The sequence below is a fragment of the Trachemys scripta genome, chromosome 6, assembly GCF_013100865.1.
Source record: "Trachemys scripta elegans isolate TJP31775 chromosome 6, CAS_Tse_1.0, whole genome shotgun sequence".
NCBI lineage: Eukaryota > Metazoa > Chordata > Testudines > Emydidae > Trachemys > Trachemys scripta.
Genome location: NC_048303.1, coordinates 75,632,744 through 75,644,935, shown reverse-complemented (window position 1 = coordinate 75,644,935; position 12,192 = coordinate 75,632,744). Strand labels below are relative to the sequence as shown.

Genomic DNA, 12,192 nt, shown 5'->3' with positions numbered 1-12,192 from the left:
GGATGTGAGTGGTGAGGAGATGCCTGATCTTCCAGTTAGTCAGAGTGCAGGTGACCTGGCAGCTACTGCAGCATCCATATCTCCATCTCAAATGGATGTAACCATGCACATTCCTGAAGAAAAGTGTAGATCAGAGAAGACTGTGGTGGAGGTGCAAGAAACAGAGTTTAGTTCCTTAAGTCTAGATGATCCAGGACTGTGGACCCACTTGAGCAGTAGCCTGAGGGACTTCCTTGTACTGCATGGGCCACAGCAAGTGAAAAACTTCATGTTCCCCAAAGACAGTGAAAATAGAAGTTTCCATCCAACACATTACTGCCGTGAAATCCCCAATGGTGACAAAGTGGAGAGGCCATGGCTTATGTACTCAAAAACCCAGAATGCTGCATACTGTTTTTGTTGCAAACTCTTCCAGTCTAATGTTCCAGCCACACTGGGTTCTACAGGAACGAAGGACTGGAAAAATCTGGCTAGAAATCTGGCATGCCATGAGAAGGCAGCAAATCACCAGAGAGCATTCCATAGGTGGAAAGAGCTTGAGATGAGACTAAGGTTAAAGACCAGCATAGATGATCAACATCAAGAGAAGATTGGTTCAGAGTCTCTTTACTAGCAAAATGTTCTGAAAAGGTTCATTGCCATTGTGAGAATGCTTGCTACCCAAAACCTAGCACTGCGTGGCACTTCAGATCAACTGTATGCGCTAACCAATGGAAACTTCCTTCAAATTGTAGAGCTGATGACTGAGTTTGATGCTGTACTCTAGGAGCATCTAAGAAGAGTCACCACCCAAGAAATGTAAACACACCACTACCTTGGAAAAACCATTCAAAATGAGATCATACAGTTACTGTCAACAAAAGTCAAACAGAAGATTGTGGTAGATCTGAAGTCAGCAAGATATTACTCTGGTATTCTCGACTGCAAACCTGATATCAGCCATACGGAACAAATGACTTTAATGGTGTGTTTTATAACAACAACAGAGCCTAGTGAAAATGTCCCTGCAATGGTGACTGTCAGAGAGCATTTTCTAGAATTTATTGACATTGATGATACTACAGGAGCTGGTATGACAAATGTGCTTCTTAAAAAGCTGGAAGATACAGGAATTGCGATAGCTGACATGGCTACGATAATGGTGCCAACATGACAGGAAAAAACAGAGGAGTGCAGACATGGATCCGAGAGTTAAACCCTCAATCTTTTTTTGTCTGATGCAATTCTCTCATGCATTGAACTTGGTGGTCTGTGATGCAGCTTCAGCTTCTAGTGAGGCTGCTGAATTTTTTAATGTAATTCAAAGCATCTATGTATTTTTCTCTGCATCAACTCATCGATGGCAATTTTTGAAGCAACATCTGGGAATATCCTCTCTGACTCTGAAACCACTAAGTGCCACATGATGGGAAAGTCGAGTGGAGGCGATAAAGCCTATCAAATACCAAATTGGGAAGATAGATGTTGCCATAGTTGCCCTTATGGAGGATAATGCTATGACAGGAACTGTTTGTGGGAGAACAGTGGCAAAGGGAAATGGAATCACCAGAAACATACATAACTTCAAATTTCTGTGTGGCTTAGTGTTGTGGCATGACATACTGTTTGAAATAAATGTTGTAAGCAAGAGACTCCAAGGTGTTGACCTTGATATATCTGGAGCAATGGAACAACTGGACAAAGCGAAGTCATACCTTCAGTCTTACCGGTCAGATGAGGGATTTCAAAACGTTCTGAAGAGTGCACAGATGTTGGCAAAGGAACTTCACACTGAAGCTATTTTCCCACCCATTCAAGAATACAAGAGTCACCAAAGAAGACAACATTTTGATTACGAGGCATGGGATAATCCCATAAAAGACCCCAAACAACAATTCAAAGTTGAATTCTTTAACCAGGTGCTAGATTGTGCAATACAGTCAGTTGAAGAACGTTTCATGCAGCTCAAGGAAGTACAGCAGTATATTTGGGATGTTGTATGATATTCCAAAACTCCTCACTATACCTGAAGAAGACCTACACCAGCAATGCAGGGCACTAGGGACAGTGTTGACATATGATGACATGCACGATATTGATGCAAGTGATTTAGGTGATGAACTGAAAGCCCTTTCAAGATACATTTCAGCAGGATCAACTCCAAAGGCTGTTCTGGAATATATGTGCACAAATAAGATGACCACCCTCTTTCCAAATGCTTTTGTTGCTCTGCGCATACTTCTAACACTTCCTGTAATAGCTGCCAGTGGAGAATGCAGCTTCTCCAAGCTGAAGTTAATAAAAACACATCTACGCTCCACAATGACACAGGAGAGGCTGGTTGGCCTTGCAGCCATCTCAATAGAGCATGAGCTGGCCCAGACTGTGGACCTTCAGGAAGCAGTTCAAATCTTTGCAACCAAGAAGGCACGGAAAGCACCACTTTGATTATTCAAAGAGATAAAAATGCCAGTGTTTACTATTCATACAAGAAAAGTTACATTTGCTGTTCAGGCGTTTGAAAGTTAAATGTTACTTAAAATTTTTGAACAAGGCATTTTAAGTTGTTAGTTCTCCTTTACTGGGGTAGGTAGCAGAGCAGTACCATGAGAGGAGTAGAACAGGAAGAAGGCAGAACTGAGGCCTTTTAAAATTTTGGCCCAAGCGAAGAGGAATGGGGGCATCATTTGAGCTCACCACCTCAGGTGCCAAAATGTTGTGGGCCAGCCCTGCAAATCAGGATTGATACAGATTGGCAGGCTAGTGTGGACAAGTTGTGTGCTACATGTGCTATATCTGTTCCATGGGTAGATGATTTCAAGCCCCAAGTCTGTAAATCTAGCACATTTCACACTTAAATTCACTTCAAGATATAAAAAACTCTAACAGTAAACTTTTAACATAGTTCTAAGGAGCAGATGGAAAAACAAGGAATATGAAAAAGGAAGACATTCAGAGGGTGGAGTCTTTCAGTTCTCAAATGTGGGACACAATAAGACTATCTTATATACTTATTAAGTGTGCCCCCCCCCCCATTACCAGAGTATCTGAGTACTTCACAATCTTTAATATATTTATCCTCACACCCCTGTGAGATAGGGAAGTACTATTATCCTCATATGCAGATGAACTGAAGCACAGAGAGGCTAAGTAACTTGCCTATACAGGATATCTGGGCCAGATGAGGGACTTAAACCCAGGTTTTTTAACTCTTAGGCTAGTGTCCAAACCACTGGACAATCCCGCCTCTCTCTCAGAAGCACTCCAAAGCCAAAATGCAAAGAAACCTTATAGATACTGTGGATTTAAGGTCACTGTGAAACATACAAATGAGGGCATATTTCTGAAAAGACAAGGTCTGGGCAAGATTTTCAAAATGCATTAGTAAATATCCCCTTTCAAAATTCTTCATGCTGGATCTGTCATACAGTCTTTATGTACTAGGTTTAGAACTTCAGTGTTCAATATTGAGAGAAAACCTGTGTCTTTCTAGTGTACCTCTCTAGTGTCTTTTTATTGTCCCTTTGAGAGGTGTCAGAGTCAGAACTTCTGAACATGAACTCTCTGAAGTTTCAGAAGGGTCATCTGAGTTCATAATCTCTGTGAGGCTTCTCGTCAATTTCAAACACAGATGCCTGGGATCCTTTTCTTTCTGGGGGTTCATTGTGTCAGGGAATGGTAGGCCACAGCAGTTATGGCCACAAAGCCCTCTTAATTAAGTGAATCAGGTACTGTTCTAAAAGCATGCCCTTGCCTGATCCACCTCTGGAGCTGCTGAAGTTCCAACTGCATCAGAAGCTGCATAACTTACAACCAACTGGAACCTGCTTGATCTTAGGTATTAAATTAACCTTAGGAATAAGGTTTGCATTAAGAGTTACAACTACAGGGAGACTGAATGACTCAAGAAGTTATGGGCTACAGTGCTTTTTACCTCTGGGTCACTAGTTCAAACCCAGCCCAGGTCAATAGTGATTGAAACTTGTTATCTAACAGGTCTTGTGGTGACCTGTGTGAAAGGAATTGATGGTATAATTCTAGTACCAGCTGGCATCCTTCTTGGTAGTTTTAGCAGAGTGGACAGTGATTGAATAGTCATGGAGACTGAACTATTTTATAATCTATAGAGACCTCCAGGTCATAGTTGTGAAGGCACTCTGTCAGGAAGGGGTGAGGAAGCTCGAACTACTGTTTTGTGTGCTGTGCTTGTTGTGTGGATAGATAAAAGACTTCATCTTCTAGTGAGGAAAATTAGGTACCTTTCAGAACCATTGATTTTACTTTAAAGTGGTATTTATTCAAAATTTTCTTATATTTCCCTTCAGAGTAAAATGGATCACTTCCTTTTTAACCCAAGTGCCTACAACATCCAAGAATATTCTTCAGATAAACCAAATAGAACCCATTCCTGCAGCCACTGAAGTCAACAGCACATTTTGTTGTGGAACTGAATATGTAGCATTTTGTTTGTTTTTGGAAGGGTGTTTTCTGGAATCATCAATAGAATGCACTTTGAATTTGGCTGCCTTTTAATAAAATGGTTGATTACTTTTCCTTTACGATTCTCTTTTATTGCATCCAGGCAGAATTTTTCATTGCATATGATCACTGTCATGGAATAATAAATAATAAGAATACTACTACTTAATTCTTATATAGCATTTTTCTTTGATAGATCTCAAAGCGCTTACAAAAGTGGTCAGTATCAGTTGCATTTTACAGATGGAGAAACTGAGGCAAAGAGTGATGTAATAACTTACCCAGAGCAATAGAAGAAAGGTTTCTGTTTTGGGGTATTGTTTATTGTTTTGTAGAATTCCACGGGAGGGTTTATGGGCCTGAGTTCCAAACTCTTAGAGTCAGTCACTGATTCACTGTTTTACTGATTCATGGTTTTGCTGTTTTACTGTGTTATTCTTGTATTTCTCCCCCCCCTTCTTCCCATTTTTCTGTACCTTTTATCCCGAATACACTTACCTTTATTTGCACCATATTATCTTGTCTTCTCTTTATTTTATTCTGTTTCATGAGTAGCTAAATTCACCAGTGACAGACACGGAAGGGAGCCACGTCTGTGCTTCTGAGAAAAGGGGCTTTCCCTGTTATATCTTCCCTCTACCATCTCTCTAGTATTTCCTTTGAAGCGTTACCTTCTTCCCCTTGAGGTAACAGGTGCTTTAGTGTCCACTTTAAATTATATATTTTTTGGTTATTCAAAACATGTTGCATTCCTGAAAACATATGGTAGTTATCTAGTGGCCATAGTAAGTCATCTAAATTCCCATAAGCATTAAATGTGAACTGCAATTTAAAGGGAGAAGATACAAGTATCATGAGTGCTATAACTGAAAGCAATTAGACAAACAAACAACACCAAAATACTGGATGTTTTCTTTAACAGACCCTGTTCACTCAAACACTTGTGCATATGCTTTACTTTAAGCATGTGAATAGTCTCACATTGAAGAGGGTGAGTTCAAAGAGAATACTCATGCTCAAAATTAAGCATTTATGTAAGTGTGCAGAATTGGTACCTTAGTCATTTCCTCCTGTTGTTTGTGCTAGTTTTTACAAAATGGGGAAAGAACATTTTTAAAAATAGGAAAATGCAATTGTAAAACCATAAACTTTGGCATGTGTGGTGCAAAATGGCAGGTGTAGTACCTGAAACCAGTTTTAACTTATTTTGTGAGATTTGAACTGAGTTCAGGATGACGGTATTCCTTTAAGCAAATAACATAAGAATATGTGCCTTTGTCCTCTATCACTCTTTTATATTGTATAAACATGGCTGCAGTTTTAATGCTTTCAAGTCCTGTGTGTTTTGAGTGTTTTTTCTACATTATGAATATCAAGTCCTGACTTCTTTCTTTTTACTGGAAGACTTTGACAACTTTGGTGGAGGACTCTAAGGATGAAAGCTAAATTACAGTTCTTCCACTTGACCTACCATTAGAGGTGGTGGGGATATTGGTCCTGATTCTCTACTGTTTTGCACCTCCTGTAGTCACTTTCACCTGTGCAAAGTCAGTGCAAACTGAGTGTAAAATGAGAAAAGGAATATTTTACACCTGTTTTGCATGGGTGTAAATGACTACACAAAGTGCAAGGCAGTGGGGAATTAGGGCCATAAGGATTCAGGCAGTCTGGAATCAACCTGTGCAGTGAGGGTGAGGGCATAACAAATTTACAGACTTGTCCCCTATACATAGGTGCTGGAACTAGGGGTGCCTCTGGCTTGAGGTAGTATTAACAACCCAAATACATGGTTTCTGTCTTCAGCACCCCCACTATAAAAATTGTTCCAGTACCACTGCCCCTACACCTGACATCAAAGGGATCTAAAATGAGTTGAGGTCACTCATGCTAGCTCTGGAGCCATAAAATAAACACTAGCTGAGGACTGTGAGAGTCTAGTGGTAAGGCTGGCAAAAAATGATGTTTACTTGTGAGTGGAGTGGTGCCCAAGGAGGCAGCTCTCAAAAATGGAGGCAGCATAAAGGTGTCACAGAGCTAGAGAAGGTAGCCCCAAAAAGTCTGAGTGAGCAGTGCTGTGGTTGCCTGTAAAGCTGTGGAATTAGAGCAAGAGTGGAGTCAGTTCCCATATTTCCATGGTTGGTGGGGCAAAGCTTCAACGGAGATGTAGTGAGGCAGAAGCTCAGGGCTTACAGGTTTAGTCCAACATTTTTAAAGGTGGATGCTGGTTTTGAATCCCTCAGCTGCCACTGACTTCACAGCACAGCTCCTGTGAATATTAGCTTCAAGGTGTCTCCAGTCAGACATATTAAAATGGAGGCACCCCAAAACAGTAGTCACTTCTGAACCTTTTTGCCATAGCCCTTCTAAAGAGATCCTTTGGAGGGGAAATAGGTGCTGTAAATTTGATGTTTTACTAAAAGTCCTTTCAAAAGACTATATACACCTTTGCTTGGGATTGTGAAAGACTGGCAGTCTGGTAGCACTGCAAAAGGAGAAAGAAGCAATCTGACAAGTGATCAGCAGACAGCAGCCCTTTCCCATTTGTATTAACCTGTTTCAAGGACTATATGCAGGGGAAACCAAGTATCAACAGATGGAGGGGAACTGACCAGAGATCTTCTAAATATTGCCAGCGAGCAGTAATCTTGTGTGCCAACAGAAGCCAAGGAAAACCAGGCATGGGAGCTTTCAGCATGACACTACTCCAGGACTCTGGCACTTTTCAGTTGTGGCTGCCCTGTTCTTTTCTACGATGGCATCTTTTCCTTGTGAAATATTTTGGAGTGGATCTTGATTTGCAGCCTCGGTACTGATGGATTATTGTGTTTTATCTCCTTTGAGCTACAGAATTTAGTGCAGTTCCAGAACTAAATGACCTCCTCAGGTCCCTTCCAACCCTGATATTCTATGATTCTATGAACTCAGGCTTTGAAGGGTTTTGCTGTCTCAGAGTTCTCAAATGCCTTCGTTTCAAATCCCAGTATGAGTTATTACAAAACTGTCTGTTAGCCTCACTCTGACGCAAAAAAGGAAGCTACATAGTTTAACATTCTCTACTGCAAAATTAAAAATACATTTCATTGCACAGTGAAGCAAACACGCTCCTTGCACACAAGGCGTTCCTTGCATCCCCCAGCTTGGTGCCTGTAGCATTGATTTCTTCATACACTAGATGGCAGTAACTAATTCATTCGCTCCCTCTTTCACTAGCCGGTCTGTAAAAAGGATATGTTATTTCCTGTAAGAATAAACTCTCTCATGTATCGATGGTTGGAGGAACAGCTTGTCTTGACAATCCTGCGGAATAACCTCCCCGGATCAAGAATGTGGGCAGACCCCTGAATTCACCAATCATGTCTCCCAGAGTTTGGGGGCGGGTCAGGGCTACGTATTGCTGGCTGCCTCCAGTAGGTTTGACTGCTTGTATTACAGCTTCTGTTTGCTATGCTGCAGCTAAGCTTTGCTCTCTCCAGGCACGTTTTACTGAGGAAGAGAATTTTAGCATCTTGTAAGAGGCCTGCTGCATTCATGTCTACTTTGCTGATCAATCAGCCCCAGTACGCGTGGTTGAAAGACCTGGGACTGAAAGAAGAAAATGAAGGCGTGTATAATGGGATCTGGGGAGGAAGAGGAGAGGTAGGTTTGTAACACGAGGAACCCTGAACCAGTGGCACTGATTTAAAGAGTGGCTGACTTTCTGGATTAGGAAAAGCGAGCAGCTGCCAAAAGGTGGAGGCTCCTGAAATCAATGTGCTGCCGAAAAAAGGAAAAAAACTTGTTAACTATGTTGCAGTTGGACAGCTTTGAAACCCTATAAAGTTATTGTTTCTGTGACCAAAAAAATGTCTCAGTGGGAGAGCAAAGTAGAGATGTTTGTCTGTCCCATCCCCCGTTATAGGCCCTCTGAAGTTAATAATCACTAGGATTGAATAACTACAAGTTTGTATGTGGCAATTTCTTCAGGCTCCAGCTTTTGGTATGCATTATTTGGCTTGCCTCCTTTGTAGGGTGATGTTATCTTGTTGCATATAGTCTGGTCTCTCTCCCACCTGGAACATCTCCTTGGTTGGTGTAGTTTTTTCTGACACACTTTGTGTTTAGTATATTTTTGTATGTGTTTGCATTATTGCTTATATTCCTTTTTGCATAAAAAAAGGCACTGTGTCTTAATACCCTAGGTATCATACCCTCTCCATCCAATACACACCAACATTTCCCCCTGGTTATGAATATTCCTAACCTGACTGTAAAATATTCTCTCTTTAGCTTGTGACAACATATTGCCCAGCTAATGATGAGCCAATAGCAAGTGTGCGACAGGTAAGTTTGTCTTTTCTTTTTCTGGTGCCTACTTAGAGCAAGGGCTCAAAAAAGGCACATGGTAGCCAAAGGCTAATTTGGAAAATAAAGTCCAAAACCCTGATGAGAAGACCAGTCTTCCACCCCAGCTGCTAGGAAGGAGAGGGAGATGAAATTCTGATCAAGTTGCTGTCTCTGAGTCTTCTACCCATGTTAGTCTCTGGCAATCAGGTGGCTGGTAAATGTGAAGCTCCTGCCTGTGTTTTGGAGGGAAGGGGACAATTTTGCTATTCAGTCTCTCTCTAGTCTTGGAGGTGCTGCAGAAAAGGAGGAGATTCTGCTACTCTCCCTTCCCATAATCTTTTTTAAGGAGTTGGGGGGTGTAAGGGAAGCTCCTATTTTGTGACTAGCTCTAGTGCCTCTTGCTTCTGTTCATAACTTTCTCATCCAAGTATCTGAAACTGATATTTTTCTTCATGGTTTCACTGCATAGCAACAATGACATGGAACAAGAGTCTTCACAATTTCACTGGTCAACCTGTGCATAATATAGTTGGACAACTTCTGTGCTGTGGTGCTTAACTAAATTTCTACCCTCCTTATTACAAAAACAACATTAAAAAATGTATGTCTGTACTGTGGGGAAAAGAAAAAAAGGGTATTCTTAACATAGGTTAGCTCTGGTTAAAATATCCGTGAAGACAGCAGCTCAGCTAACTCAGGTTCACAGCTCGAGTTCAACCCAAGTTTCCCCTAGGCTGTAACTCTTGTTAACCCAAGTTAAAAAGCAGAGTTGCCTTGTTTCCGCTACTGTTTTAACCTGAGTTAGCTAACGTGGGTTATCTAACCCTAGATAAGACGACCCTCCCCCCTCTTTTTTTTCTTTCAGTGTAGACATACCTTTAAGCTCAAATGCTGCCCTTACGTTCCCATAGGTGAGGCGAGCACAAACCAGTAGATCCAGATGGAGGAGATATAGCATGGGGGAGAGAGGGCTTGTTAACCTATTCTCTTTATTCACCCACCCTCCAAGGGTTTCAGGCTTCATAGATCCCGATGGGCTGGGTGCAAAGGAGTGAAGCTGGGAGGGTAGATACTCTGCAGTACTTTTTATTATTATTACTATTTTTATTTTGTATTAATAGTGGGATTTACAATAATAAAGCAAAATGTCACTAAATGGGCCATGTGTATTCCCATGATTTTTTCCCAAGGGGAATACAGCTGAAGGAAAACTTTATTTAAACTGTAGACTTTGCCTAGGATAGTAGATATGTTCCCCAGACATCTTTGTTTATGATATTAATTTTCCAATTTAATTTTCATTTCTAGCAACTGTCTTGTCAGCACAGTTAGAAACCAGCATGTCACACTGTGAACACAGTAGCTTAGAATATAACTTTCCTAAAGAATGATACCTCCCAATTCAGCACCGTCCACAGAAAATCCATTCTGCTTGAGTCATGCTCACTGCCTCTTCTGAATTTCAGCTTCAGGCAACCAGTAGCAAAGGTGACTTCTGTGTTTTGTGTTCCCCCTCCCCTCTCCTCCCCCCCCCCACCCAATCCTTGTTCATTTAGGCCAGCTTGGAGGACTATGAAGAAACAATAAAGAAAGCTAAAGAGGCATGGAAAATATGGGCAGATGTAAGTTGACAAATGAAAGTTGACAAATGATTATTCATATTTTTGAAAGTGTCTCTACAGCAGATAAGGACCCCTGAAACCACTAAATTACCCTTTTCTGTTAGAGACATAATCAAGACCCCCATGTCCTATACCAAGGGCGGGCAAACTTTTTGGCCTGAGGGCTGCATCGGGTTTCGAAAATTATATGGAGGGCCATTAGAGGAAGGGGTTGTGGCCCGGCCCCTACCCCCCTATGTGCCCCCCCCCAGGACTCCTGCCCCATCCAACCCCTCCTCTCATTCCTGGCGGCCCCCCCCAGGACCCCTGCCCCATCCAACCACCCCTTCTCCTTGTCCCCTGACTTCCCCAGGAACCCCTGTCCCTGACTGCCCCCCGCCGGCCCATCCACCCCCCACTCTCCTTCCTGACTGCCCGCCCCGGGAACCCTGCCTCCCCCAACTCCCTGCCCCCTTACCGCACTGCCTGGAGCACCAGTGGCAGGCGGCTCTACAGCCGCGCTGCCTGGCTGGAGCCAGCCACGCTGTCACCACCGCACAGCACAGAGCACTGGGTCAGGCTGGGCTCTGCAGCTGCGCTGCTTCAGAAGCTCGCAGACCCGCCACCCAGAGCATTGCGCCGGCAGTGGAGCGAGGTGAGGCTGCGGGGGCGGGGGAACAGCAGGGGAGGGGCCGGTGGTAGCCTCCTGGGCCAGGAGCTCAGGGGCCGGGCAGGAGGGTCCCATGGGCTGGATGTGGCCCGCCGGCTGTAGTTTTCCCACCTCTGTCCTAAAAGATACCTTAAACCTAAATTGCGGAGCAAGGACCTCATAATCACACAGCACCTTTTCCAAGCCCTCACTGCCCTCCAGGTCCAATGTGTTCATTTGATATAAAATGTAAACCATTTAAATGTGTTTCCAAACTTTCAGTGTGCCACAGACATTTGTATTGTAATGTGTTTTTGTACTATAGAAACTGTTGTAGAGAGTGGAAGGAAGCTAGAAGTCTTTAAAACTAAGTAAGAAAAAGGTGTGTGTGTCTGTCAGAGAGATGTTTCTTGTTTGGTTGGTTTGTCCTCTCCCGCCACCCTGAAGCTGCCCATGGAGGAGGTTTTAGTATCTAGGAGGGCAGTTGATCATTGTGGTAATGGGGAAGGCACTAATCTCCTTTCCCCTTGGGTAACTTTTTAATTTTGGGAAAGATGGATATTGCAATTCATTATTTTTCTCACCCCAGAAACTTTTAGTGAAAATAGCTGCTCTTATCCCAATAATAATAAATCCAACAATGATGGATACATATATCAGGCCAAATTCTTGGCTAGTGTACATCAGCATATTTATTCTAGTTGAGAATTTGGCTCATCAGCTTTCTTTCTGCTGAAATTATCAGCAGTGAAATATAGTTAACAAGGTTAACATTTAAAATATTCATAGTAGGCTTCAGAATCGATAAGCAGCTGAGTATTAATTGTTCCCATTAATATCAACAGTACTATAGTTTCAGCCTGCCTGCAGACTCTGGTAGATATTACTGGAGTGATTACATAAAGCTCACATCCTGAAGGTTGTCAAGTATCAGAGGGGTAGCCGTGTTAGTCTGAATCTGTGAAAAGCAACAGAGGGTCCTGTGGCACCTTTGAGACTAACAGAAGTACTGGGAGCATAAGCTTTCGTGGGTAAGAACCTCACTTCTTCAGATGCAAGAAGTGACTTGCATCTGAAGAAGTGAGGTTCTTACCCACGAAAGCTTATGCTCCCAGTACTTCTGTTAGTCTCAAAGGTGCCACAGGACCCTCTGTTGCTTTT

General features: G+C 42.5%; 1 protein-coding gene across 1 annotated transcript in view; it reads left to right on the top strand.

Annotated features, from left to right (window-relative positions):
- Nucleotides 1–7,760: 7,760 nt before the first annotated feature.
- ALDH7A1 (aldehyde dehydrogenase 7 family member A1) overlaps nucleotides 7,761–12,192 on the top strand; it is a 32,111-nt gene continuing 27,679 nt past the window's right edge. Inside the window, exons 1-3 of the mRNA XM_034773122.1 lie at nucleotides 7,761–8,094; nucleotides 8,725–8,778; nucleotides 10,338–10,403. Of these exons, the coding sequence (XP_034629013.1) occupies nucleotides 7,903–8,094; nucleotides 8,725–8,778; nucleotides 10,338–10,403 (312 nt within the window). The 5' untranslated portion in view covers nucleotides 7,761–7,902. The remainder of the gene's footprint in view (nucleotides 8,095–8,724; nucleotides 8,779–10,337; nucleotides 10,404–12,192) is intronic.